Source organism: Anomalospiza imberbis, chromosome 13 (genome assembly GCF_031753505.1).
Source record: "Anomalospiza imberbis isolate Cuckoo-Finch-1a 21T00152 chromosome 13, ASM3175350v1, whole genome shotgun sequence".
In the NCBI taxonomy this organism is placed as follows: domain Eukaryota; kingdom Metazoa; phylum Chordata; class Aves; order Passeriformes; family Viduidae; genus Anomalospiza; species Anomalospiza imberbis.
Genome location: NC_089693.1, coordinates 16558422 through 16586222, shown reverse-complemented (window position 1 = coordinate 16586222; position 27801 = coordinate 16558422). Strand labels below are relative to the sequence as shown.

Sequence of the window (27801 nt, the reverse complement as noted above, 5' to 3'; positions counted from 1 at the left end):
AGTCTTTTAAGGTCTAAGGTCAGAAGGAATTCCAATTTTTAAAATCTAGATTTCTCTGAAAATGTATTTATAGAAGCCAGTGAGGATAATTGTATGCAGGGTTTGTCTTGAAGAATAATGGGTGCAAATTTATTTATTTATTTAGAAACAGATGTGGCATTTTTATAGGAGGAAAAATATAATCATTGTGTTAGGATTTAAACATGTCTGATTTAAAAATATTCTGAGAAACAGAACTGGGGTTTCTGCAGACGATTGAAGTTATTTTTATGAATAAGACAGGCTTCTATTTGCATATCATTTAGTTCATACATATTTGTGCATGGCAAGTCTTTTATATTTTGTTGTTGGATCACAGAGAGAAAGGACACACAGTGAAACAGTATCCCAGCTTTTTGCAGATGTCAGTTCTCCTCTGAGAATTGAGACTCTCCAGCTGTTACAAGGGAAAAGGGAAAGCAGATTGCTATGTGTTGGCATCTTCTTAGTGCATCAGACATCTTAAAATATCTTAATCTGTTGCGTTTACTTACTGCTAATAAGATTAAGTGTTGCAAAAATTTCTAAGAAATGTCTTAATTATTAGCAGTGTTCTAAGCAGTATCAGTTGTTTTAACTATTTTGCTACTCTAGTCCATGTAATTTGGGTGTTTATTCTAGTATTTGACATAATTGTTTAAGCATCTTTTGGTTTCACTTATTGTCTACAAGTGCATTCAGCACTAGTGAAATCTCCTGTGTATTACTTAGAAAAAAAAACAACTAAAATCAGTGCAAAATGAAGTTATCATAAAAATTTACAATCAAAAGATAAATAAGACTAACCCCAGTATCAAATACTACTACTTGTACAGCATACTAAACTTTTCTTTAGAAAAGACAAATTGGCAAGATTAATATTAATCTTTTCCATTTGTTAGGTCCAAAAATATGTGCTTTAAGTGTATAGTTACTTCTGAGACTGTAAAAATCCAAAATTGTGACAAGGGAAATCTTCAGTAGCTGGAAGGAATGAAATATCCCTCATAATCAGAGTCAGCAAGGAACTGGCTGCTCAGAGAGGCTGTGGCATAATTGGGTTTTGGAGATTTTCTAAAGTTGTCTGAGCACTTCTGGCTTTTGGCAACCTGATCTAACTCACCACAAAGTCCTCTTATCTCTGTAGACTTTGTGATGGGAGTCAATGCAACATTACCTGGCTGATTTCCCAACTGCTAATAGGCATACATTCTGTTTAGTGAGGTACAGTGGATAAAATTTGCCATCTGTTCAATTGCCAACAGTCAGAGGGTAGGAGCTGAGACTTTATAATATTAATGTAGTAAAACAGGAGAAGAAAGCTTGGCTATTGAGCTTTCACCCATGTACCCACCTCAGATTAGAACTGCTGTGGCTTTTATTTGTTTATGTATGCAAGACTGCATAATAGGCAACTCTAAACAAATACTTGTTGTTGCAGTTACTCATAAAACTGAAGCTCTAACTGATACTTTCAATGCCGATTTCTTGTCTTTTTTTAGGCCTCATATTTTTGGTAAAGGTTTCCCTAAGAAGTTTGATCAAATAAAATAGCATACCTAAAAAGTGAAGTGTCACAATAAAAAAATTTATATATTTTTTAGTAAATTAGTGCAGTGATGGAATCAACAGATCATCTGATATTTAATAGAGTGCTACAATAAATACAAAATAAGCCTTTATACAGCAACTAAAAATGTTTTTGATGACTTTCACCTGAGTAACTAATTATTCAATTCATATTTATCAAACCAATCATTAGGAAAAGGTGAGTAGAGTGCCTGGGGTTTTCCCCAGGGAGAATCAACATTATTTGTGTATTCCGTGAATGGTGGGTAAATACTTCTGTTTGTCCTGGATTTGTTCTTCTAGATACAGAATTCTTACGTCATATAATTTGTGGATGAGGGGGTTTTGGGGTTGTTTCCCTCCCCTGCATCCCGTTTTGGACTGTTTACTTTTCTCACTGAGAACACACAAGGAATGGCACCTACCTACAGACAGAACAGCATTAAAGTAATTTTTGAGTGGTGTCCTATCTGCAAGGGAGGCTCAGGCAGATTAACAAAGGATTGTTGGCAATCGAGGTGCAATAATATGTGTCTTTATTTCCAAGTCATATTGCAGTATTTAAACCACACACATGGTTGATAAAATAGCTAATAAAACTGCTCACAGGTTTTCCATTCTTAATTCCATTTCATTTTCCTTTTATTTTTAAAAATCTATGTAGGATTTACTGAGATGAGATATCTGACACAAATGTACTGGCTGGTGATCTTGTCCAGGTTAAACCACACTCCTTCAGGAGCAATTTTTGATCCACTACATCTTATGCCTATGTTTTCTGGGAAAGCATAGAATTATTTAGGCTGGAAAGGATCTTTAAGATCCTTCAAGGTGCAGAACTTTTGCTCTGCAGGGCCCAAGCCACCACTAAACCAGTCTTTAAGAGCCACATCCACAGGTCTTTTGAATACTCCCGGGGATGGATACTCCAGCCCTTCCCTGAGCAACCTATCCCAATGCTTGGTAACCTTTCGTGTAAGAAATCTTTTCTAATATCCAACCTAATCCTCTCCTGGGGCTACGTGAGGCCATTTCCTCAAAACAGACGATTTTATAAATTTATGGAGCTCTTTAAGTTCTTTAGAACACCACTTTGATCAGTCAGGATATTATTTAACCACATAAAACCTACTTTTTGTGGTTTTCAACACCCTTTATAGTTGTGATTAAATTTTCTTTGGGTTTTTTTTTTTTTCTGTGCAGAAATCATGACCATGATGAAAAATGAAGTAGAAGATGGACATATCATCCTGGCTATATTGTATAATTGTTACAGAGAAAACTTACTACCATTGATTTGCACAACTGCTCTCAAATTGACATACAACTGCCCCCATTAGCCAGTACTTTTGCTTAAGCTTTAGTTATTCAGCTGTGGTTTGTATACACAGAAATTAAAATCTTTCAGACCTTCATTTTTAAAAATCACAAATGAAAATTCATTACCTAATAGAATGGCAGCAGTAGGTTTATTCACAATTTCCTGACATGTTTTCTTCCATTGTCTCTTCTCTATGGTGGGAAAAGCCAAGACTCTACAAAACAATTAAACAAATTAATTGAACATAAAGGTAGGCATATAGCCTCTTAACACTGTGTGAAAAGGTGATAAAACCTTCTGTACTGCTTGCATGCTCTGGTCTGCACTCTGTGGTTTACTGCGGTTTGATAAACTGAAAATGAATTTTATACATGCATTTTGATGATGGTGAGTGTCCACAATTGAAATAAAGTCAAAAGTGTTCCTAGCAAAGCTCTGTGGATTTACCTTAACTGCAGCAAGAGGGAGCTTGCAAGCCTGAAACACAGGCTGCAACAGAACCGGAGTGGTAACACTTGCTGATGGACCTTTCCTTTGTCAAATATTTTCCTTTAGCTTTGTGGTTTTGTAAAATCTGCTTGGACTAAGCTCTGCAATATATTTGAATGCTGTTTAAAGCAATATTTGTCTCACTGTGATCATATTTATGTGGTGTTGATGTATTTTCACATACTTTTGAGGGTGAATCCTATTGCTAATATTGTTCTCTGCTCTCTGGAATACATTTTTAGACTGAATGTGCCATTTTGAGCTATCAAGTGCTGTACTTCCATGAATAATTGAGCTCCTATGAGTTCAGAATGACTTTACAGAACCAATTTGAGGATTAGCACTCCAGAGATTTAAAAATTTGTTCCGGGGTTGACATTGCTACCGGCAGGTTCCCCACATGCATATTGTTAACTACTTTCTCTGCAGTGCTATTTCCTCCAAAACATCTGGGCTTTGAGATTTTTTTTCTCATTTTTTACTTCCTCTGTGAGCTTCCTGAACTGCTAGATTCACCCGTTTAGCTGTTTAAACAGTTTAGTTAACAGTTTTAAAATCAGAAACAGTTTTCTAAGGCACTGGAAGCACAGGCCGGTTCCGTCAATCCCAGGTGAACTGACGTGAACAATTCGCCCCGGGACGGCATCAGCACCGGCAGGGCCCCAGACGCGGCGCCGCGGCCCCACACAGGCGAACCCGGTACCCGAGCGGCTTTCGGCGGGACCCGCCTGAGGGGGAACCGAGGGCCGCTGGGCCGGCCGCCTTCCCCGCGGCCCCGCCAGCCTCCAGTCTAACCCGCACGGCTCCCCGGGGCTGCTGAGGAGCCGGGGCGCGCTGCCAGGGACGGGACGGGACGGTGCCTGCGGGCGAGAAGCCGGGGCGCGCTGCCAGGGACGGGACGGGACGGCGCCCGCAGCCGCTCCTCCCTCACGCGCTCTCTTGGCCCCGCGAAGCGCCGGGGGAGCCGCGGCTGCAGCCCCGGACCCGCGCCGCACGGGGGCGCCATGCGCCGCCGCGTCGACCCCGCCCCGCTCCGCGCGCTCGCTCGGCCCCGCGGCTCCGAGCGCCGGCGGCGGGCTCGGGATCCGCCACCGCCGCCCGGGGTCCGTCCGCGCCCGGCACTGCCCCCGTTCCGCCGTTCCGCCGCTCCAAGTCCGCCCCCATGCTCCGCACCTCCGCACCCCGGCAGGCGCCGGGCTGCGCCCCGCCCCGTCAGCTGACTGCCGGGGGCGCGCCCGCGCTGGGTCACGCCGCGCTCGCCGCCCCCTCCCCTGCGCTCCGCTCCCCTCCCAGCCGGCGGCCGCGGCTGAGGGGCCGCCTACGCCATGGTGCTGGAATCAGTGGTGGCGGATCTGCTGAACCGCTTCCTGGGCGACTATGTGGAGAACCTGAACAAGTCTCAGCTCAAGCTGGGCATATGGGGGGGTAAGGAGCCCCTTCCCTCTGCTGCTCCGTGTCCGCCGGGCCGCCGGAGTTACCGGGGACAGGGGGAGCAGGTCTCGCTGGCTGCGCTTACCCTGTGAGGGGTTCGCGGGCCGTGGGACCGCCGGCCCCTCTGAGGGGTTCGCGGGGGGTTTGCGGGCCCCTGTGAGCAGAAGGCGAGTTCCGGGGCCGCGGCCCTCCGAGACGGACGGTCGGTGTGTGGCCGCACACGTCCCCGCTGCCTTGGAGGACCGGCGGTCCTTGTGTGCCCGTCGTCCCTGGCGCCCCTCGCTCGCGTCGGTCTGTGGGGCGGGGGCACGGGCGCACGGCGCTGGCCTCGGAGCGCTTCGAGGGAGGAAGCCGCCGACACCGATAAACCCCCTGTTTTTTCTGCTATTCCTTCTCTCGGGTGCTGGGTGGAAGCACGATGGTGCTGTTGGATCTGTGGGCGGGCTCATGGCGCAGTGCCCCGGGTGCCGGGAGCGCTGGGTGCCGGTGCAGCTGATGGGGTGCTTGGGGAACCGTGTATTTCAGTTACCGGTGTAAATAATTCGTGTTAAACAGTCGGGAGAGTGCAGGTGCGTGGAGTAGCTGTGCTCGGTGAAAGTATCAAAACATTGCCGTTCGCTATGCTGTAGTCATGCAGAAAACCAGCTGAAGTACTGCCTAGGGAAGCTGGCTGGTTTAGGTGCCTTCCGTAGGTAGGTCATCACCTTAGTTTTGCTCGTCATGGTTGTACATCTTTTAGCATTTATGCAATATTAATACCTATACTTGAAATAGAATATAGCTCTAAGGAATCTGACATTAAAGGACTAAGAGGTATATGGGATTTCCTCAGGTATAATTCTGTGCCAGTGTTTCATTTAGAAATCCTATTACGTTGTCTATGTCAGGAAAAGTTAATGTGTTTGTGAAAACAGGCATGTGTTTTTGTGGCTCTGTGATTCATGATTTTTCTTTTATGTGGAATCATGAAAAACAAGATTCCATTTTCCAAGTCTACCCTACGTTGGTAGAACTGCAGTTGTCATTCACGTTAAGTGAGTAGTAAGAAAGACTTCCTATTCTTGTGGGTGTATTTAATAGAGTAGAAACATGTTGATGTCTAAGTTGGTGATGTTTTTATCATCTCTTCCAATTGAATTTTTTTCTATAACCCATGTTTAGTGGTTCTCACAAATTACATGTTTATTGTGCTATTCTGTAACTGGAATAAGGTTTTCAGGTTTTATTCATAAGTACTTGGTAGGATTGCGGTTGTGTTCCTTTTTCTAACATGAGTAACACTTGAAGTAATTTTTTCTGTACTTCTCCCATTCTTCTAAACAGGTAATGTGGCACTTGATAATTTACAGATAAAGGAGAATGCATTAGTAAGTATCCTAATAACTTCATATTGGTTTTATGAGTCTAACGACTGAGACTTAGGATAAAATGTTGCTCACTGTAGTCTCACAAAAGGATACACTGAGTTCTTTTTACTGGTTATAGGAAGTAACTTCTTGGTTAACTGCTTCTAATTTTGCTCAGTTTACTGGAACAGAGAAAGAAAAGCTGTGGTTGAAAAACAGAAGTAACTTGCATTAAGTTCCCATACTCTTGTCTGGAAAAGACAATTACTTGGCTAATTTTCATGTTCCTTTATTTGGATAATGAACATCTGTACTACTGAGAGAATCTTGCTCCAAAATTTAGTGGGTTTCAACTTTACTAAAGAGAACTGTTACTCTTCTGTGCACTGAAAACACATTGGATCTTTATATGGCCTGATATAAAGGTCTTTTTGTTATTCTGAAGTTTCATATTTTGCTTGTCTATTTCATCCATTCCTGATGGCTTTGTTGTACTTCAAATCAATTGCTACAAATGTCTTCATGTCTAGTGGATAAGAAAGGAAAGAAGTGTTACTTTGTACATGCATTTCCTTCTTATGGGGGTTGATTCAGATTCCAGCAGTTCTGATGTACAAAAATGCAAAGTCATGTATGTGACTGACCAGAGCCAAGACCGAATCAAGAACATAAAGTAAGGGATAGTTCTGACAGCCTTACAATTGCAATGTGTTAGATATACATGCAAAAGTAATTAAAGGGAGGTCAATATTGAACACTTTCAGAGAAGCAGCCTACACTTTCTTGAAAAAGAAGGGATCAAAAGAATATTATATGGTCCAGTTCTTTTTTCCTCTAGTTTGCCTGTCTGCTGCTGTCTTGTTTTCCTTCTAAGATTTTCCTGTAGAAAAGAACTCGCTTTTAATTTCTGTATGTAAATACAGTACTTTGCAGATGTAATTTAAATTTATTTATTTGATTTTTAATACTTCTGTTCAATACTTTATTTTTGTCATTTACAGAGTGAACTGGATTTACCTTTTAGAATAAAAGTTGGTCAGATAGGTAAGTTTTAGTTCCAGCACAACTATTGCAATGGAAATTTTAATATAAGCTGTAAGATCAGTCTTGCCCCTGAATTTCTTTTATCAAGCTTTCTGAAGTGTAATTATACGCACCGTTGAAACTGGCATAGAAATTCAACATGACTGCCATCGATGTTATCTGGCAAACCCCGTTTGTGGAACTTTACAGGTTGATATGAAAAATGCATCTGAGAGGTTCTTCCCAGAGACATGAATGATCAAGGGAGCTGGTTAGTGTAGACAGAGTATACGTTGTTCTTTAAAGGACTGATTGAGACTATGGAGAACTCAAGTTAATTCCTGAAACTGACGAATATGCCAAACCTTTAGGAACTCTTAGATTTTTTTTTTTTTGTAAATTCCTTTCCCTGGTAGTCAGCGTTGCTTTTTCACGTGAAACATTTGTAGGAGAATTATATATGTGTAGTATTTTTTCTTCTACTTCCTGGGAAAATCATATTCATCCCAGTGAATTGAACTTCAGTCATGATCTCAGGTCTTGATTTGAAGTATTCTGACTCAGATTGTGAATTTTGCTTAAAATTATGGCTTATGTTTCCTCTGCATGTATTATATCTCTTCAAGGTCTTTATAAAATGTTCATGCCCATGTGGTTTCTCCTAACCTTCAAGGGGTTTAGGACATCAAGATACAGGACTAGTGCTTTTTAATGCTGAAGGTGTTCTTCGGACCAAGCGCAGTGGAGATGTTTGTTTTGATGTATCTGCTTTGTTTAGATAAACTTACTCTGAAGATTCCTTGGAAGAATCTCTATGGGGAGGCAGTCGTTGCAACTCTAGAAGGATTGTATCTTCTGATAGTTCCTGGAGCAAGTATGTAAACTTCTCAGCAACACTTAAATAATGGAAGAATAAATATATAAGGGTACCATGTATATGAGTCTAAAATAGCAAGTAGTTCATGCGAGGCACCCTTTTTACATTCTGCTCCCTCGAGAAAACAGCACCTGTTGCTTTTATGGAGCTCCTTGGTTGTACCCATTCCAAGTTCAATTCAACAGCCAAGTTTCTTCTAAAACTTGCTTATCCTGAATCCAGCTTTGTGGCATGGTTTAGATCTTTAGCTGTTTATCTGCCTCTAAATGATAACAGTCAAAGGTAATAATTCCATTTGTACTGTTTATAGGGAGAGGGAAGAGGGTCAAACAACTTTTAGTTTTCTCTGAAATCAGAACCTCTGGTATGATGAGAAAACTTGCAAGTTCCTGGAGCATGAAATATAGGTATAGAAGAACTTAAGTCTGTCTTACATTATGCAGACCACTCTTAAGGGTCTGAATTTCCACAGAAGAATTCTCCTGTGAGATAATGTGTAATTGTGTAAAAACAGCAGTTTTGGAGGCTAGCTGCAGTGTTCAGCAATGAAAAAAGAATAACCTTTCCCTCAAACAAGGTGTTTTGCAACATGACATTGTATAAGGTGCATTGCTTGATAATGCATTTATATAAACTTGAGTTTTAGGATTAATGCTTTCCCAACTTGGCTTACAGGTGTTAAATATGATGCAGAGAAGGAAGAAAAATACTTGCAGGATAATAAACAAAAGGAACTGGCAAGAATCGAGGAAGCCTTGCAGAAAGCAGCAGAAAAAGGTACTGAGTTAATAATGTAAATCTCCATTGGAATTTGAGGACTTAGGCTGTGCTGTGAAAGAAAAGTCCTGGTTTCTAATTGACTTAATAAATTTTGTTTTTTCAAGTGTCTAGCTAATCTTACTACAGTGCTTTGAAAAGCCTTTTTACTCTAAATCTTGAAAGAAATGTTATTTGTTTGTTTACCATTCATTTATCCAGTCAGCTTCCATGGGAAATGGGAATTTATTCATCTGGTATGTCTTTTATTTTTTTTCCTTGGTGCTTTAGGGGAACAGGACCATACAGAACAATAGAAAGTACATAGCGTGAGGGTAATGCTATCTTGCTTTAGCACCATAATAATAGATGTTTAACTGTGTGTTTTAGAGGTGCCTGAGGTAGGTTGTTCTTTGCTGAAAGGGACCTTTAAGGGGAGAGGTAAAGCTTGTAAACTTTTACTGCAATGATAACGCTTTGTTTCAGTTTCTGCTGTGCTTTTATGATGTATTGAGTTTGGACTGGTTTGGGAAATGAAACTCTTGTGAGCAGGAAATAATTCATGACACAACAAAACAACTGAGCACGAACATAGGAACCTTAAACTTTTGCTCTAGGTCATAAAAAGTGTTAAGCTCTCAATTAAGTCCTGTTAACATGTTTCGTGGTGGTGATTTTTTTTTTTCTGTTTGCTTATATTGTCATAACCCATACCTTTAATAGAATTATGGTATCAGTTGGGCTTGTTTGGACAGAAACTAAGCTCCAAGCTCAGAACCAGTGACAGAACATTTGTTGGAGGAAAAAGTTATCACTGAAGTTTTTGTCTGAATTGAGACCTGTTTGTTGGCTTGTGTAATGCTTCTTAAGATGCCTTTCTATGGTAATTGTAATGCTGCAACTCATGGAAAAGTTGCTGGGGAAGAGATGATGCTTTCAACACTTGGAGAAAAGAGTTTGGTTGTAATCCCTTTGCTCATTTAATTCTCCAGTCTGTGGAGCAGTCAAAAGACTCCAAAAAGGCCAGAGTCATAAAGGCCAGAGTCAGTGGCCTTTTTCCTGCTCTGCTACTTTGAGAGGTACATGTACAGTTTCCTTCAAATGGCAATCTGATAATCTGTCTGCAGTGAAGAAAGGAGCTTTGCTTTATTTCTTGTCTTTAATATGCCAGAAAATGTATGAGGGCTAAGACAACTTCAGTGAATGAATTTTGCAGCCGTTACTTGATACTGGGGTGAAGGAATGTTGGTAGAAGTTTAACCTCAGTTATGTAGTAGGTGGGTCCTGTACAGCAGCAGTAGCAATAGGATGAAAGGATAGTGTAATAAGATGAACTTAACCTAATGGGTACTGCTTGAGGAATTCTTATTCTGGAGCTTCATGTATTTAAGAATGAATCTGTGTGCCACTGGCAGTTTTCTTTTTCAGTAAAAACTTACTACATCCAGTGTTTGTAATACTTTTGAAAAAAATCGTCATAGAAAAATGATACCTTAGTAGCTCAACTGGTTATATAAAGAAAGAGAATTAGATTTAGTTTTAATCATGTTCTCCAGTTTTAAACTTTAATCCTTGAGAAGGAAAAGCAAGAGGAACATTTAAATTGGATTATTTTCTACTCTAACTTGAGAAGTTCTGTTATCCTATGATCATATTTCAGTGGTAGCTATTTGTGTTTGTGGTGCTGTACTAGAATATTGTACTCAAGAGGACTTGTGTAAGTCCTGCATGAGCAGATCCTTTGCTTTTGCTAGGTATAGAAATCTTGTAGCCAATGTTGCCCTACTGAACCATAAAATTCTAAGAAATTCAGCTCTCTCTAGGCTTTAAAGAGCATACAATAGCTGCTGAAAAGCTAGGAAATATCTTGAATAGAAAGTTGTCAGGGTTCATGAGTTCTCAGTTGTATTTTCTTTTCTGATTTATACTTGATTTATATTAACATGTTTGCAATCTTGATTCAGTCCTTGGATTTAAGAGTATAAATAGGCCTAGAGATAATTTCTTTTTATGTGCTCTTCAAATACTCAGCAAAATGGTCATGGCACTGTTGGTAAGGTAGTGTGAGAGGGAAGTGGAAACTGCTGACACAAGCTGCTGAAACAATTTTCTTTTTTCTAAGCTGTTATAGTCTGTCTCTATCAGACCTCATATATGGAGACCAGAGGCTGCAGGTCTTTTGCTGGTTACAAGAAAAAAATGTAAATGGCATGATTTTCCTGTGTAGGCAATCACTGAAACTACATATTCTGAAGTGAATTGGGCTGTCAGATACTGTAATGGAAATACTACTTTTTCATACAGATTTGGTGAACTTAATATTAAATCACAAGTTGATTTCCTTCTTTTAAACCAAATGCATTTTTTTGGTTATTTGCTGCCGTGTGGACCAAGGCACGCATTCACAAGATTCCTTGTATGGGTTGGAGAGTCTGGTTTACAAGGACACCAAGCCTGGTGGGTATGCATGGTTAGTTGCATTTTATACATGCATGAGGAGCAGGCAGTTTAGATGTTTAAAAGTCCCCCTCTCCAAAGCAGCCAAATGTAGAAGTGAGAAAACAATACTTGTTTGGTAAACATCCATATATTTATTGGTGGTTCTAGAAATAAGATTTTAATGAATGTGGATTCAAGTGGAATCTTGCAATTACTTAGTTCCCTTTTAATTGAGTGGCTGTTTGAGAAGATTAGGAGATCACTTAGATTTCCATCAGTCATGTTGAGCTCAAGAATGTTATAAAATGCTGACAATATTCTACTATAATTTTACAACACCATCTTTAGCTGTTTGGAGAGTGATTACCCTTCCTTAATGTGTCTGGGCTTAAGATAATGGAAGACCAGGCTGTCTTGAAGCCAGGGACAGACAAAATGAACTATTGAAGGCATTCCTCTGTTTCTCTTTATTTGCATTGCTCTCAAGTTAGGCAAGGAAACAGCTTCCCTTGAAGTTCAGGGGAACTATTGTTTTTTGGACATGCTTTATTTTTAACTTCTGAAACCTGATTTTCAGGAATTTACACTTGGCCGAAGTTTCTTCCTTGAGTTGTTATCTGAGCACAGGTTTAAAATGAACTTAAAAGCATACATTTAGTTTCTCCATAGTAGTGGATGTGGGTGAAGAAGAGGAGTATCCTGTTTCCTTAGTTTTGTCATACATGGGAGTGAAAGCCTGAGACCTGCAAATTCAATAGTAAGTGAAGGAAGCTGTCCTTTTGAAGTAACCTTGATAAAGGATTACTTGTACAGTTAAAAGGAACTATCCAAAGTAAAATGTTTCTATTTGTCCAGGTTTTCCTTTTTATTATTTATATAGTGACCATCCTATCACCTTACCTGCAAGACAGTTGAAATCTTGGCAGGCAATTTCCCTCCTTTGTTTGAACAAGGCTGCAAATGACATCAAGTGTTCCCCATGGTTAGGTTAGGTACACTGTTATATTTGCTTCCTTCTTGCTTTGTGGGATACACCCTTCTCATGCTCCAACTCCATAAAGATAAGCACAGGCAGCACTATTGCTGAGTTACTTTTGCTGGGATGGCCAGAGGGGGGCAAGAGACAATGCAACTCACCAAACTGGTTTTCTTCAGAATTGTGGAAAAGTACGAGCATCATTTAAATAATGATATGTGATTGTGTGGGTTGTAAAATGTGTGTAAATGATGGAATTTAATTTCATATGCAGCTTTTAGAATCATCATTTTTGTATGTCTTTTTTGTGGTTGCTGGATTTGTTCTTTCAGAATGCTTTCATACCATACTGTTGATTACCATGACAATCCTATTGAAAAGTGTTCTTTGGGTTTCCACATACATCTGTATCTTAGCTTGAAAATTATGTTCTTGTATGGTAGAAGCCTCTTCTAGATTTATATATTATGCTATGAGAAGTAGCTGAGTGTTTGCTTAACACAGCTGGAATTCTTGAAAAGCTTTGAATGAGACCTTCTAAGCCATTATGCTGTAAGACAGGCTAAACCTTCTTCCATATTTTCTTATGCTTTCTTACATTTCTGCTTTACTAACTTGAATCTTATCCTTTTTCCAAACAATTGCTTGCATTACAAAAGGACGTAAGCGTAAAAAGTACAAAAAGCATTTTAAGAGACCCTTTAGAGGTCGCGATCACTCAAAAGGTGGGTAACAGTTATGGCTTTTAACTTTAAGGCTTGTTTTCGCTTTCTGTTTGGATTAGTTTTTAATAGCCTTGGCTGTCCATCCAATGAGACCTTTTTCCTCCTGTTTGAAAGAGCGGATATAAATTGGAGGGAGCTTTTTTTTGCTGTGTATCTGTAATCTGGATCCAGTGAGACTAAAGAGAGTCCTTGTTTCTCTTTACTTGGATAGTTGTGTTTGTTCCTTCATCTTGAGCTATCTGTAGTATTTGCAGCAGAACTGTAAACTAGTGGCACTTCACAGTGACTGTTGGAAAAACTGCACGTGTGAGTTAGGTCTGTTTGTCTGATTTTTGTAAGATTCCAGTTAACAGGTCAGGAAAACCCGAAACTGGTGCTATAGCAGTAAACAGTCTTTTTCACCACCTTTTGTCTCTCTGTTGTAAATGGCTGATTTAGTGCTATGACATATTTAAACAGGAATGAAATTGATGTTATTCCCCAAGAGGATAATCATTGTCTATAAACATCAAACTGTGCAGGGTTCAGCATTAGCATGTGTCTAAGAATTGACATGGCCCGTGTTGTTGTATTGGAGGAAGCTGCAGCTGTACACAGACTTGCAGTTGGAGGGAAAACCTTGTGGAGACCCAAGATAAGCTTTGCAAGGTGTCACACAAATTGCTGCTGGTAGCTGCATATGGCTGCAAAAATGTTAATGGGTTCCTTGCACTTAGAGATCATGAAACTTTGATAAGGACTACTGCCTTTTTTGTTAGTCATTTAATAGGAGGAAATGTGTGTTGCATGTAAAAGTGATACAATGTTTCTGGGTTTTTTCTGAATTCTGGGCAAGTTTTTTCAATTGAAATCAAATGCTCTCTTGACTAAAACTGTGTTATATCACGTTCAAGAATGAAGTCTTCATTTTTATGCAGATTTCCTGACCCTCTGAAAGCTTTTAAAGAAAATTTTTCATTCTTTTAGCAGGATGTACAAAGTTAGATACCTGCTTTGTTCACTGTGCATTGCTTATGTAAAAAGTTAGAAACAGTTCAAGTAAGCTGAGTCAAAACCTGTAGTCCTTATTTTTCTCTATAGCCATGACTATTTCTTCAACTTGAGCCATCTGTAGCATTTCCAACAAAAATGTATGAGCTTGGTGGGATGATCAATGGCATTTGCTGGAATAGCCACGTTGTAGGGAGGGTACTGAACACAACAGTGTAGGCTGTAAAGGCAGTTAGAGGACAAGCAGCTCACTCATCCAGCCATTCTTCAGGTAAAATGCTGCAATGCAGCCTGAGATGGTAGAGCCATATCACTATAGTGAAATAATGAGGGACTGTAAATATTAATCCTTGTCTTTGCATGTATTATTCAAGGGTATTTTGTGCTAAATAACTCTTACTCATTTGCTTCTTGAAACCCCTCATTGAGGGACTTTTAAGAGAGAATCTTTTCCCTTGGAAGGAGTAGAAGGAGTATATGAATCCAGAACTTGCTGTGCACCAAACTGTTTTGACTGAAATTTAGACATGTATTTTCTTGTGGTTAAGTTGTGCATGGGCAGCTAATATCACATCTTCAGAATATGGATCTGCAGAAAAGGAAAAAAATATAAATATGTAATCTAAATAAGTGAAAGCTAATGTTAATTTAGAGGAAATACTAAATTTACATTGCTGTAGTTTTTAGTGTAATGAAATTCAAGGTGCAATTATTACACTAAATACTGACTTTTAAAAAATTCTTGTTCTAGACAAACCAAAGGAGGAGAAGAAGGATACTTTCTTAGAAAAACTTGCAACTCAAGTTATAAAAAATGTGCAAGTCAAAATCACAGGCATTCATGTTAAATACGAAGATGATGTAAGTAACTGGGGCATATTGTCTTCATTTTAAATTGGACTTCAATGCAGCTCTGATTCTCTAGTCCATAGAGAAACTGTATTTGTGCCCTTGAAAAACTTGCTGTGGTTTCTTCTGCATCTCTTCAAATAACTTGCCCCAGATATGACTGAATGCCAGAAATATGGATATGTGAAGCAGATGTTCTCTTTCCCCTTGTCCAGTGCTGCCTTGCTCACTAAATGTGGGCAGTGTCTGCTGTCACATATTGCTGTGTGCAGTGGATGCAGAGAGTTTTTCAGTGTCCTGGGGAGAGTCCAGAATGGCAGAAGCTGAAAGGTTTACAGATGGGTCTGAAAGCAAACCGTTGAAAACACTTAATTGATGAACAAGAATGTTTGTTTAAATGAACCAAACTGGTATTTCTAGTTTTACCTTCCTTTAGTAAAACAATTAAGCAGTTTGTTATGAGACAATTGAGTTTAAAAGACAAGCACTGGATAATAGGGTATTTCTCAAACCTTTCTTTGGGACTGTTTTCAGAGACACTAAAGTTAAAGAGGTCATAGAAGTACATATCATGAGGTGATATAGCTGACTGAGATGTGGTACTCTAATTATAATTTTTTTTCCGTTTATGATGATGTTAGAATCCAAAAGAAAATTTTCAGTTTGAATTGAAGTTCTAAGTTTTTACAATACAGCCATATTAGTTTTGGCCTGTCTTAGTGGGTTTCAGTAATGTTTCAGTTAGATTTACTAAGCAAAGGAAGTTGCTCAGAACAGTTCAGGATTTCAGTCAGCTTTAGGCTACATTTATCTCCAGCAAGAGAAATAAATACCTGTTCTTTTTCTGTTTTTGTAGATCACAGACCCAAAGTGTCCGATTTCCTTGGGAATGACGTTGGGCGAGCTTAGTTTACTGGTAATTGTGTGTGTGAATGCATGTTCTTGTGTGTTCAGTTTGCTTGTCTTTGGAGTAGCAGAAAGGAAAAGGAACATAGTAAGAAGATACAGTGACAGTGTGCATACAGCTGTAAGTGAAGACAATCTTTTATTCATGCAAATAGTACTGGCAGTTTGAGCAAGCAGAAGGGAAGAGGATCAAGGAACATAACACTTTCTGAGACTTGGTGATTTGTTCTAATGATCTGAGTGACCTTTGAAGCTGGGCAGGTTATGTCCAGGCATAGTAAATGAGGGCAAACATTGCATCATGGTGATCAAGAATTTGGTATTTTGCCAGGCCTTTTGAGAAATGGGGAGTGAAAATTTCAGCTAACCTCTCTTTGCCTTAGCTGTTAAGCATTTTATGGGTAAGATGAGGAGTTGAATATCAAAGTATGAAAGTAAACTGACAGATTTTTGTATGTTATCTTGATGTGTGTGTATGCAGAAAAACTGGATGCGTTTGTTGCTTGGAAGCATAGGATAAACCACAAATATGTTAGCTAAGATGCACAAAATTGCTTTTATCACTTTGAACTTTTAGACAACAAATGAGAACTGGACACCTTCCATTCTGAATGAAGCTGCAAAAATAATATACAAGGTAATGTGTTGTGGGTTTTTTTCCTACACAAGTGAAGAAAGCAACTGATCTTGGAGACTAGTAAACCTGGGGCTCTAAATAAAGTTGAAAAAATAGTTTGCTTTTTGAATTCTCCTGTTTTCCTTTATTTTTGATGTATGTTGAAGCACAAGTAGAGCACAAATAACACATTTTATGTAAGGCATGAACTTAAACAAACTCCATAATTTAAATAATTTATCTTACATGTGAATGCTGATCCTCTTGTTCAATGCACTATACAGCAAGCCTGAGTGGAAACTATGATTTCAAACAGGTTGTCAAATTACCTTTTCCTAATCTAATTTGTATTCCTAATGTAATTGGGATTCTGGGAGCTAAGTAGTCTCTCTGTTCTCCCTGCCCACCTCCTGAACCACCCCCAAGCCTGTGTGGAAAGGAGTACACAGAAATCTAGGGAATTATAGGAACAATCTAAGAAGGGTTTAATAGTCTTGGCTTCTTCGTTAGGCCAAGTACCAGTTTTGTGCACCTTCGTCCCTGTAATCCAGGGTCATGTTTAACAGATGTGCATGAAAGTGTGCTTTAAAAACTTGCAATTCAATTATCATTCCAAAATAGTATTGTCAGATTAAATACATCTCAAGACTAATGGTTCTTTTGCTGTCTTATCTCCTTTCATATGTTTTTTATTTTCACAAATGGAAAGCTAAATTCCTAGAATGGGTTGAATACAGAGTATGCAGTTTGTTGCATGTTTTCTTTCCTGTGCAGCTTTTGTGTCTGGACAGCCTCAGTGCTTATTGGAACATTCACAGCAAAATGTATTATCATGGCTCCCGTGAACAAATACTGGTAATGTAGAAGAAAATGCATGAATTACTGTTCAAAGCTAGGCCACACTGATTTGTACCCCACTCCTCATATGGTCACTGTGTTCAGGATCATATGATAATCCATTGCACTATTGTTAATAATATTTTCTGAACCTCATTTGTTATCAACCCCTGTAGGGTTTAGACATGATGTATTTTTCACCTATTATGTTTATAAAGGTGTTCTGTGTGTCCTTGAACAATACTACCACTTTGCCTTTTTCTTTTGTGCTCATCTTTTATGGATACCTTTACTTTTGTTGAATTTTGCTCTTAACAAATAATGTACTTAATCTAGTGAACTTGGTTCTGACATCAAAGATCGAATCAAAACTCTGAAGTGCTTAAAACCATCCAGCTGTCCAAGAACAGCCAAGTTCATTTGGCATTGCCTGCCTGTGGATGTTTTCCTTTTTTTTCTCTGAATCTCAGTCTGAAGTGAAAAGACAAATTGATACACAGCTTGAATTGACAGCTGCAGAAGTCTGCAAAATATACATTTTGAACTTGAGTTGTCTACTCAAAGTTTTGAGAACTCTAAACAAGTAATGCTCTTCAGCAGTTGTTAGGCAGTATTGTATCCCTTTACAGGATCAGCTGAAAAGAGGAATTCCCTGTCATGGTCACCAGCCTGAAGACTACCAGTACAGTAAGTGAGCTAAGAATGAGTGAGTGTAACCTGTTCTGAGCATGTTAGTGTACAACAGCCTGATCTGATCCTGCAGGCATGGCCATACTATCTTCATTTTAGAAAAACCATAATGTAATAGAACATATTAGGGCTTGTATGCTTTTTGACTATCGCAGGGCTATCTTAGTTGTTGTTGGTAAGAATTGCATCCTGATTCTGTGGGGCTTGAGCATGCATGTTATCTATTGATATGGTTGATCTATTCCTTGTTATAAATAAGTAAAAAATCCATCTCAATTTTTTTTATCTTCAAGTTTTCAGACCAGTGTCAGCCTCTGCAAGACTCTATATCAACCCATATGCAGAAGTAGAATTGAAAACTCCTAAAATTGATTGTAATGTAGAAGTACAGAGAATTGTCATTGAATTCACTAAGCCACAGGCAAGTTGGTTTGGTATTTATCACCCATTTCAGTTTGTGATGAACTATAGTGTTTTTCCACTGGAAAACATTTTTAGGGATTTGTGTGCTTATATGCCTGTAGAATTTCTAAACAGTTTAGCAGTACCTGTGGGAAAAGTGTAGGATCTGTTCCCCTCTGTGTAACAATCACTTCCTGGTGATTCTTGTACTCTGACACTCTTATCTGTGGACCCTTTGGGACCCACCTGATCTGTATTCAGCCCTTCCAGTAGCATTCTTTTCATCTAGAGAATGCAATCATGAGTAGCCTTTTTTTTACTAAACCATAATCCAGTGTTAACACTGCAGAGATGCCAAAGTACAAGCAAGGGTGGGAATGAATGGAGGGTGCTGGCTTTGGTAACAAAGCTTGCTGAAATATCAAGAAACTAATTTAGATGGTTCCTCAGCAATTTTTTGTTCTCATTGATTCAGAGATAACTAGCAGTTAGCTGGCTAAAGAGCTTTTTAGCTCTTACCAATGTCTAAGTGTATATATATATTGAGTTCAGAACTGTACCAGTAGGGTTCACTAATGTAAAGGCAGCTCTGAAATGAGGAAAACTGCATTGACAAATGAATAAGGTTGGTTTGAGAAAGCCTGAGAGTTTGTGCTGAGCAGGATGGTAAAACTACAAATAGTTCTTCTTGGAGGGAAGCAGATGTTCAAAGTGGTGTCCTTTGAGAAGAATGGGTGCAGTTGATCCACTTTCAGGTACTAATGAAGATGCATGGACTTAAATTTCTGTGTAGTGTGAGGAATACTGAAGGCCATGGTATACATGCAGTTCAAGCACTGCCTGCAAGCAAAACTTGAACCTCTGCTAAGAAACTTGTTTTCCTGTGTTTAGTACCTCAGCATGATAGACCTGCTGGAGTCCATAGATTACATGGTTCGCAATGCACCGTACAGAAGATTTAGGCCAAATGTATCTCTCCATAAAAATGCCAGGGAATGGTAAGCTATGTACATTCATGCCTTCTTTGGAAGATGCTGGAGTCTTCTCCAGTCTCTTCATTCTGCTTCATGGTTAAAAGTAGTTTTAAAACTAGATCCCATGCTGATATAACTTCCACAGAGCTTTGCTTAGCCCTTACATTCAAGTGATAAAAGATCCAGTTGATGAAAATCTCACTTGATAAGCGGAAGTCCCCAAAATTTGAACAAAATGCCAGTGGTCTCACTAGAGGTTAAAATGTAATTTTAGAAAGGCTAAAGAAGAAACTTTGCAAATGTTATACAAGGGAAACATGTATGTCAGCTGTAGATTTGAACTGATACGATTTTTGTTGGCTTTTTTCAAAGTACTAACTGCTAATGATTATCAAAGTGCTGTAACAGCCCAAATTTGCAAACATGTAGAACTCAATAATGAAGGTTTGTAGCTCTTCATGCATTAAATGTAAGCCCTCTGTCCATTTTTCAAAAGTGATGTTGAAAACATAAAAATTTTATAAGCTGAGTTACTCAAATCTCAAGTGGTAAACAAAGTGTTTGCATACTAATAAACTACCTCTGCAACCTTTAAGTTGTCATGCACAAATGAAATGGGAAGTTGTTCACAAATATGAAATTATTGTAGGTGGAAATATGCAGGTAACAGTGTTCTTGAAGTTCACATCAGAAGACGTACTCGAATGTGGTCATGGAGTAACATAAAACAGCACAGGCAGCTTCTGAAGAGCTACAAAAATGTGTACAAGAGCAAGCTAACACAGAGTAAACTGTCAGAAGAAACACAGAGGCAAATCCAGGTATGAGTCTTTTCTCTTTAGAGGAATTATCTTTTGGTCCCTCTAAGAAATAATTCTTTATCTATAATTGAGAGTAATCCAGGTTGATGGTTTTACAAGAACACAAGAGGTCTGTGAAAATACCTTCTTAATCCGAAGTTCTGTGTAACCTATTGTGGAAAACAAAATAAAATACTAGTAAAGAGCCATTAGAAACAATCTATCTTTGGTTGAGGATGAATGAGCATGGATACTTTTAATGAAGTGCAAGACTAATCTAGTTAAGAAAAAAAACTAGACTGCCTAACATTAATTTTGTCTTCTAGTGAACTTTGCATCTGGGGCTGGGATATACCTGTGATAGAAATGAGCAGAGCTAGAAATCAATTGGAGTGTAAATATGAAGGAGCTTGTAGAAAGTTTATAGTGGAGAGCCTTTCCTAAATATGTTTTAGCAGCAAATAATTTGACCATACATTTTTGTAGGACCTAGAAAGAAAGCTTGACGTCTTCAATACAATCTTAGCAAGACAACAAGCACAAGTTGAGGTAAGGAGTCATTTCTGTTCAGTAACATTGTAGCACTTCATATAGGATGGTTTTGTCATGATAGTATTATTTTAAAAATTGTGCTGATGTGTATGATAGGATACATAGGTTGGAAGACAAGTTTCCTATCCTTCCGGGACAAGAGTAGAATAATTTCCAAACTGAAAACCAGTTCAAAAACAAATTCAAAATTTTTAAATGGTACAGGATTTATCCTCAGATTTGTTACTACTAGGTTAAGAAATCTACTAGATTTAAGGAATGCAAATGCTTTTTGTACTCTCTTAAATACTGTCATTTTGCATGGTTCCTACCTTTTTGTAGTCTAAAAGCTGGTGAAATGCGTAGAAAAAACTGTCCAAAGTAAAAATAAGGTGTGCTTGTGTCTGTGCATGCACAGATACACAGAGACATGTCACTCACCCTGATCCTCTTTTTGCTTCTGCCTAGTGAGTCAAAGAGCTCTGAATTCCTTATGGTGTGGTGTTGCTCTCCCTCAGTTAAATGCATGTTCAACATGCACACATATATGGATTATTTACAAAAAACTGGCAATACTATGCATTATGTATTTTGTCCAATTTGTTTTAATTTTTGGTTTGTAGACAATAAGATCAGGACAAAAATTATTGAAGAAGAAAAGCACTGAAGCAGAGAAAAAAAGTGGAGGATGGTTTAGTGGTTTCTGGGGTAAAAGAGAATCTAGGATTAAAGAAGATGAAGAATCACCTGTACCTGAAAGTAAGTGTAATTGTAATGCACTAGAGAGATTGTACGTATTTTTATACATTAAAAAGAATACAGTGTTTTTGCTTCCTACTATGCAGGAGAGGGTATGGCATAACCAGTGCATTTTATGGCACCTCTTACTGAATATTGAGCTGGCAAATAAGGCATTCTTCTAAATTGGCCATAAGCTTTTCAGAACCTTGGTGAGGAGAAAAACATGGCACTTACAGCTATAGTGATAACTGGCAACAGTTGGACTACTCTGTTTCTGGTGATTTGCTGTCTGGATCAGAGGTTTGATCTACTAAAATTCCTGAAATCTATTGTCATCATGAGGGGCTATGGATACTTCTGTAATAAAAATAAAATTGATTTCTGTGCTACATATGTACCTCCATATGTATGAAGACTCTTTTGTGAATTATTTTGCAATCTGGAATTTAGTGCAATATGAAGAATCAGTGGACTGTATCACCACAGCTGAAGTAGTAGGAGGCAAATACGAGGACAGGTGGTAATTGTTACTTACTAAGGTGCAAGTTGTATGGATTTTTGTTTTTTAGCTCTTGATGAACTAATGACACCAGAGGAGAAAGCTAAACTTTATACTGCTATTGGATATAGTGACAGCTCCCATCACCTTTCATTACCGAAGCAGGTAAGCAACCTATGGGTTGGTTTAAAAAAACAAACCACATAACAAATTAAAGATGCCTTCAGCTCTCTCATTACCTTGAAGAAAGATGAAGGCTTCAAATTCAGGTAGGAAATATTATTTGAGCCTTCTGAAGTTGCTGATTTATGCAGTCATAAAATGGTACATATATTGGGAAGTCAGAACCGTCTCTTGGCAAGGCCAAGATTTGACATTTAGCAGTAATAACAATAAAGGCATACAAGCTATATCTTCTGAAATGTAGTTATTTAATGGGATTATAATGATTTTGGTTGATCTAGTGAGTCCTCTACTGAATGTAGTTTAGCTATGCTTGCTTCAGGGTTTTAAAAGAATTTCCTTAATGCTGAAAAGAGTGAGACTGTATTTGCTCTGCATTTGTTGAACTACACTATTTTACGTTAAAGAAATGATTGGTAAACACTGAATAAAGTAAAGAATCTGCACTTTGCTTTCTGCATAGAGAAGAGTTTCTAATCTTAGTTGACTGGAAAAGCTTAGAAAGACATTTTAATTTGTAAAAATGAGGAGTTGTACAACGTTTTTCATATTGGGATGACTAATTTCAGTTTCCTCTGTTCTTCTCACTAGTATGTTGCCCATGTTGTGACACTGAAGCTGTTAAGCACTTCTCTTACAATTAAAGAAGACAAGAATGTGGCAGAAACTCTAAAAGTACAGATAATTGATCTGAGTACCAAAATATCACAGCGCCCAGGAGCACAAGCCATTAAGTAATTGGATTGGTATTTTCTCTTTGTAGAAACATCTCTGCCCCTCCCCACCCCACTCCCTAGCTTCTTTTCTTGGGTGGTGCTTGTTGTATATTGCCTTGTAAATTTGTTGGCATTCTTTAATTGTACTCTGTGGCAAATAATATAATGTGGTGAATAACATAGAATGGAAGGAAGAAGGGAATGCTGTCTGCTACTTTTCATGAACAATGGAAACCTTTTTCTTGAATATAGGTGTTGAAGTGCTGAATATGACTTTTGGGAAGTGATAGCTAAGCCATGTTAAAGGGTGTGGCCAGCACACTACAGCCAAGCTAGTGAATGTGTTACTCACTGCCTACAGAAATGAGAAATTATGTGTTTGTGCTGTAGGTGTAAAATCAGCTGGAGCATAAGATACTGAGACCTTCCTGTGTTTTAAGAGAGGGCACACCAGAAATATTGAACAAAAATCATTGGATTACACAGTCAGTGCATAAGATTGCCATAAGATTGTCTGGAAAATGAATCTGTGAACTTTTTGCTTTCATTTGCAGTTCCTCAGTTCAGGCTTCATACATAAGACCACCAGCTCAGCCACTGAGTCTTGAAATATTTTTGCTGAAAACTGTTCTGGGGAATTTTCAAGGTGCAGCTTGAATGCTGCACAGAAACAAAGAGCTTTAACATTATTTTACATAAATGCATGCCATAAAATTTAGTTTTCAAGACTGAAGCAGTAGAACAGATAGTCTTATAAGTGTTATGTTTCTGAAAAAAAAAAATGTAGTTCAGTTATCTCAACAGAGCCAGGCATATGACACTGATTATGGCCATGTATGTTGCCTCCCAAAGTCAGGGATTTTAATGGTGGAGGCATAGGACCTGAAAAGCAGTTTCTTATGTAATAGGTACTTCTAAGGACGAGTGAAGGTGGTGTGGTTTGGTGGTGTTCAATGGCTTCCTTCAATGGTGTTTTCCTACAGACTCTACTTAACACTATTGTCAGAGCAGTTCTCAGTACAGAATTCCCATTTGCACCAAAAGAAGTCTATAACTGCTTTTTACATCCACACACAGTAGTAAACATTCCTATGCATTTCATTTATGTAACATAAATATTCTGCCTTTTCTCTTGCAACTGATTCTAATGCTTGCCCAATTAAGTATTTTTAACTATTTGTCTTCTTTAGGGTTGAAGCAAAGCTTGAAAACTGGTATGTTACAGGCCTGAGACAGGAAAACATCGTACCATCTCTTGTGGCATCCATAGGGGATAGCAAATCTTCTCTGCTTAAGATTGAGTTTGATGTTAACCCAGAGGACAGTACAGCTGACCAGAGCCTTACTATTGAATCACAGCCTGTGGAAGTAAAATATGATGCAGTGAGTAGTAAGAAAAACTCTCAGGTGTTTCTGAGACCTCTTTCCCTGCTCTTAATCTCTTGGCTCTGTCCAGATCTGATTTTGAGTTTTTGTTGAGTGACTTATATGTATAATGCTATATAATGCTAGTTCTTGTATTTTTTTTTAAGAGAACAATAAATGCGATGGTAGAATTCTTTCAGACAAGTAAGGGAATGGATCTTGAAAGATTAACAACAGCCACATTAATGAAACTGGAAGAAATCAAGGAAAGAACTGCTACAGGTAAGATAGTAATACATCTCAGTGATGGTGAACCCTTAAAATGTTTCCATTTGATTACCCAAATACTTGGCTTATGTTGATGGGGCTTTTTTCTTGAGTTGGTGCCCTCATTTCTGCTGGGATAGAGGTAATTTCTTCCCACTTGGTTGCTTGGAGATTTAGTAAATATTTTGTGGGAAGGAGCATTGAGTTTAGTAAGAAATCAATAGAATGCTATGAAAGTCTTGATTCAGGAGGCTTTATCTTGCAGATAACATCTTTTTGTATGCTGTCACAATTGTTTTTCCTTGTGAATAGCATTTACATTTCCATGGCCTTTCCTTTTTTTTTAAGGATTAGCTCATATTATCGAAATGCGGAAAGTCCTTGACTTGAAGATTAATCTGAAACCTTCCTACCTTGTGGTTCCACGGACTGGTTTCTACCATGAAAATTCAGATTTGCTGATTTTGGACTTTGGTACATTTCAGGTATATAAATGACATCTCTTATAAGCTCCGGGAAAGCAAATATTCTCTTTTAATGTAGCTGTCATCTGGAAGCATCTTGCTTTCAGAAGGCAGGGTGAACGTCTGTGTCAACGTATTTTTAACTTATCATATTTCTAACCCAACAGATTTGGGTCAGCAGTTTGATCAGAGTTGTTAAGATATCTTTGACTAGTTAATCCTCCCCAGGAAATATGTTCATGTTATAATCATGATTGTAATAACTTATCATTGAGTATCTTTCATTTCTTCAGCAGAATACATGAACTTTTGTTTCCTGTCTTGTAAAATTATAGCCTTTTATTAATAAAAGAGAATATAATTTTTCTCTTGAAGTTTGAAAATTAATTCCCTTGTTTCTATGAAATGGAAAGATTGTATTCACTTAGCTTGATTTAATGACTGATTAAATATGTATTTTAGTTGTATTCCATAAGTAAAATTATAGATTAGTGAAAAAAAATTTGAATAGCTTGAATTAAGTGGTTTGATAGAAGTAACAACAAAAAAAAAATCAACTTAGCAAGATTAAGTGAAATGTCAAGGGATTTAATATATTTCTCTGTAACAGTCCAAATGTCAATTATTAACCCCTATGAATCATCTTTTCATCTTAACTAGAATGAATAGCACATATCTGTTTTAAAGATTTAAATTCATTTTGTTTGCTTTGTGTTTAGCTGAACAGCATAAATGAAGGCAGTAATGAAGCTTCTAACTTTTCATCATTAGAAGAGATTATGGACAAAGCTTATGACAAATTTGATGTGAAAATTAAAAATGTGCAACTTCTTTTTGGAAGAACAGGTAACAAAGCAACATAGCTGCTCTTTATGCAAATGATTGTCAAAGACTACCTACCTGTAATAAATAAATATGTTTTTTAAAGAAAAAAAGACACACTAAAATCAGTAGGTAACGAAGAGATAGGTTATAGTACACCTTGGGTGCCAAACTTTGAAAAAATTGGTTAGTTTCTGCTCATTTTTTGTTTTGATCTGTGCATTGCTTCAATGGTAGCAATGAATGTAAATAAAAGGAACTGTTATGTTTTCCATCATATACAGGAAAACCTAAAATTGGCCTTAGTTCTTCACTTACACTTAATTTCATGTAATCAGTAGAATGCTAGGTTGCTGTTCTGTCTTTTATCTGTCTATCCATTTGTTTTTCTGGGGTCAATGTAGATACATCTTTTAGTAGAAATGAGTTTAATGTTGCTAAGGCAGTAGTGTTCACAAATGGGATTAAAAGCTCTTAAAATACTTGACCTAAGTTGTTTTAGGTTGCTTTAGTTGGTGAGTGGGTTTTTTACCCTCCTAGCGATTCCATTTGATTACTTTAATGATGCCTTAATTAAAGCAATTAGCAAATGATGGTTTTTTTCATCTAAATTTACTGGACATTTTCAGGTGAAGACTGGAAGAAGGCTCGTTTTCAACATCCATCAACTTTGCACATTTTGCAGCCTATGGATATTCATGTACAGCTGGCAAAATCAATGGTGGAAAGAGATTCCAGGATGGCAAAGTAATATATTAATGTTGAAAATACTCATTTAGAATTACTTGGCACTTAGAGAAAAGAAAGCTGTCCTTTCCCTAAAGGTTCATTTGCACTTTGTAATTTGAAGGCATTAACTAAGAAACTGAAATAGGTTACTACTCTTGGCAAAATCTCTTTTTGGGTGGTGGTTCCCTGAAGCCTTTGCTGGTTACTAACTACTGCTTAAGTCCAAGCCCTGTTTTAATGCAGAATCCCTGGCTTTACTCTGATGTGATCTTTATATAGGAGTATCCATATTGTTCAGATTTAAATGAGGAATTGGTTCCTTTTTGTATAGGAGTTTAATCAGTTGTTTCTGTTTTTTTTAATAAAGGTTTAAAGTATCAGGAGGACTTCCTTTGGTGCATGTCAGGCTCTCTGACCAGAAAATCAAGGCAATCTCTGATCTGATTGATAGCATTCCACTGCCTCAGAAGTCATCTATGTCAGTTCCAAGCACAAAGGTAAGCTGACTACAACTAAGAAATCTTTAAAGAAAACCCAAACAAGCAAAAAAACATCACTAGTGTCTTCACTGACTTACCATCAGAACATTCTGGGCTTCCTCAAGCAATGGTGGAGCCTATGTCATTGTCCTGCTGGTTTCAATATAAGTATTGGCAGACCTGACCTTGCCAAACAATGTGGGGAAGGCATTGTGGAACATTGATCATCAGTAAAAAATATGAACATACCAAGTTATAGATACTTTAAAATACTGTGTTGGTTATTTTTCTCTTTTCCTTCCCTCCAGGTGCCAGCCATTCCCACAATTCCAGTTGTTGGTAAAGGGTTGCTTAGTACACCCCAGTTGTTAGCAGAAATAGTGTCAGGTAAGAAGCTACAGATGTGTCTTTGTAAAGGTAGCAGGCCATAACTTAGGGAATAGGTAATATTTTTGTGCTGTTATTGATGTTAAAACATGTAAGGATAGCAGAGATGAGCATGGTGGGTCGTATCTACCCTCAAGTGCATAAGGAGATTTGATTAAGATGCTGATGTTACCTCAGATGAATAAACTTGCTTTTTCTAAAAAGCAAACCTGCTTTTTAAAAAAAATTAGTATTATGCATAAGCAACCTCTTAAAGTGAACTGTAAATACTGTATTAGGTTATCCTGACTCTTTTGCATTAGCAAAGCTCTCAATTTTCTGAAAAGGCAGAACTAGAATAACACATTACTGAGAAATTACTGTTTTGACTCTGGATTTGAGCATTTATTTTCATGGCTGTTGTAGAGAAAAATTTCCTATAGTGGAACCCGGACACTTGTTCCTGGAGCTTCTCTTATTGTTCTTTGTGTTCTTGAAAGTCTAATGATGCCTTTAGACTCTAGTACTATCTTTAATAGGGCTTTAATTTTGTTCACTTCTCATCCAGTGGGTAAGAGAGCACTATAGATCTAAAGTATATTTTG

General features: G+C 38.1%; 1 protein-coding gene across 8 annotated transcripts in view; it reads left to right on the top strand.

The window, feature by feature from the left end:
* Nucleotides 1–4569: 4569 nt before the first annotated feature.
* The window catches only part of VPS13C (vacuolar protein sorting 13 homolog C), a 74623-nt gene continuing 51391 nt past the window's right edge, over nucleotides 4570–27801 (top strand). For 3 of the 8 annotated variants that reach the window (XR_011003856.1, XM_068204202.1, XM_068204205.1), the window contains exons 1-26: nucleotides 4572–4822; nucleotides 6152–6195; nucleotides 7176–7218; nucleotides 7976–8071; nucleotides 8750–8851; nucleotides 11225–11287; nucleotides 12905–12970; nucleotides 14712–14821; nucleotides 15666–15725; nucleotides 16293–16352; nucleotides 17106–17186; nucleotides 17798–17855; nucleotides 18152–18279; nucleotides 19152–19258; nucleotides 19884–20055; nucleotides 20521–20583; nucleotides 21189–21324; nucleotides 21876–21970; nucleotides 22580–22722; nucleotides 23895–24087; nucleotides 24237–24351; nucleotides 24685–24821; nucleotides 25520–25646; nucleotides 26252–26369; nucleotides 26719–26848; nucleotides 27139–27217. Coding sequence is in view for 7 of the 8 variants with exons in the window: in XM_068204202.1 (XP_068060303.1) it covers nucleotides 4723–4822; nucleotides 6152–6195; nucleotides 7176–7218; nucleotides 7976–8071; nucleotides 8750–8851; nucleotides 11225–11287; nucleotides 12905–12970; nucleotides 14712–14821; nucleotides 15666–15725; nucleotides 16293–16352; nucleotides 17106–17186; nucleotides 17798–17855; nucleotides 18152–18279; nucleotides 19152–19258; nucleotides 19884–20055; nucleotides 20521–20583; nucleotides 21189–21324; nucleotides 21876–21970; nucleotides 22580–22722; nucleotides 23895–24087; nucleotides 24237–24351; nucleotides 24685–24821; nucleotides 25520–25646; nucleotides 26252–26369; nucleotides 26719–26848; nucleotides 27139–27217 (2626 nt within the window). In the remaining variant the exon portion in view is untranslated. Of the gene's footprint in view, nucleotides 4823–6151; nucleotides 6196–7175; nucleotides 7219–7975; nucleotides 8072–8749; nucleotides 8852–11224; nucleotides 11288–12904; nucleotides 12971–14711; nucleotides 14822–15665; nucleotides 15726–16292; nucleotides 16353–17105; nucleotides 17187–17797; nucleotides 17856–18151; nucleotides 18280–19151; nucleotides 19259–19883; nucleotides 20056–20520; nucleotides 20584–21188; nucleotides 21325–21875; nucleotides 21971–22579; nucleotides 22723–23894; nucleotides 24088–24236; nucleotides 24352–24684; nucleotides 24822–25519; nucleotides 25647–26251; nucleotides 26370–26718; nucleotides 26849–27138; nucleotides 27218–27801 lie in introns of all 8 variants that reach the window. The other 5 variants (XM_068204207.1, XM_068204204.1, XM_068204206.1 and 2 more) reach the window with 4 other exon arrangements.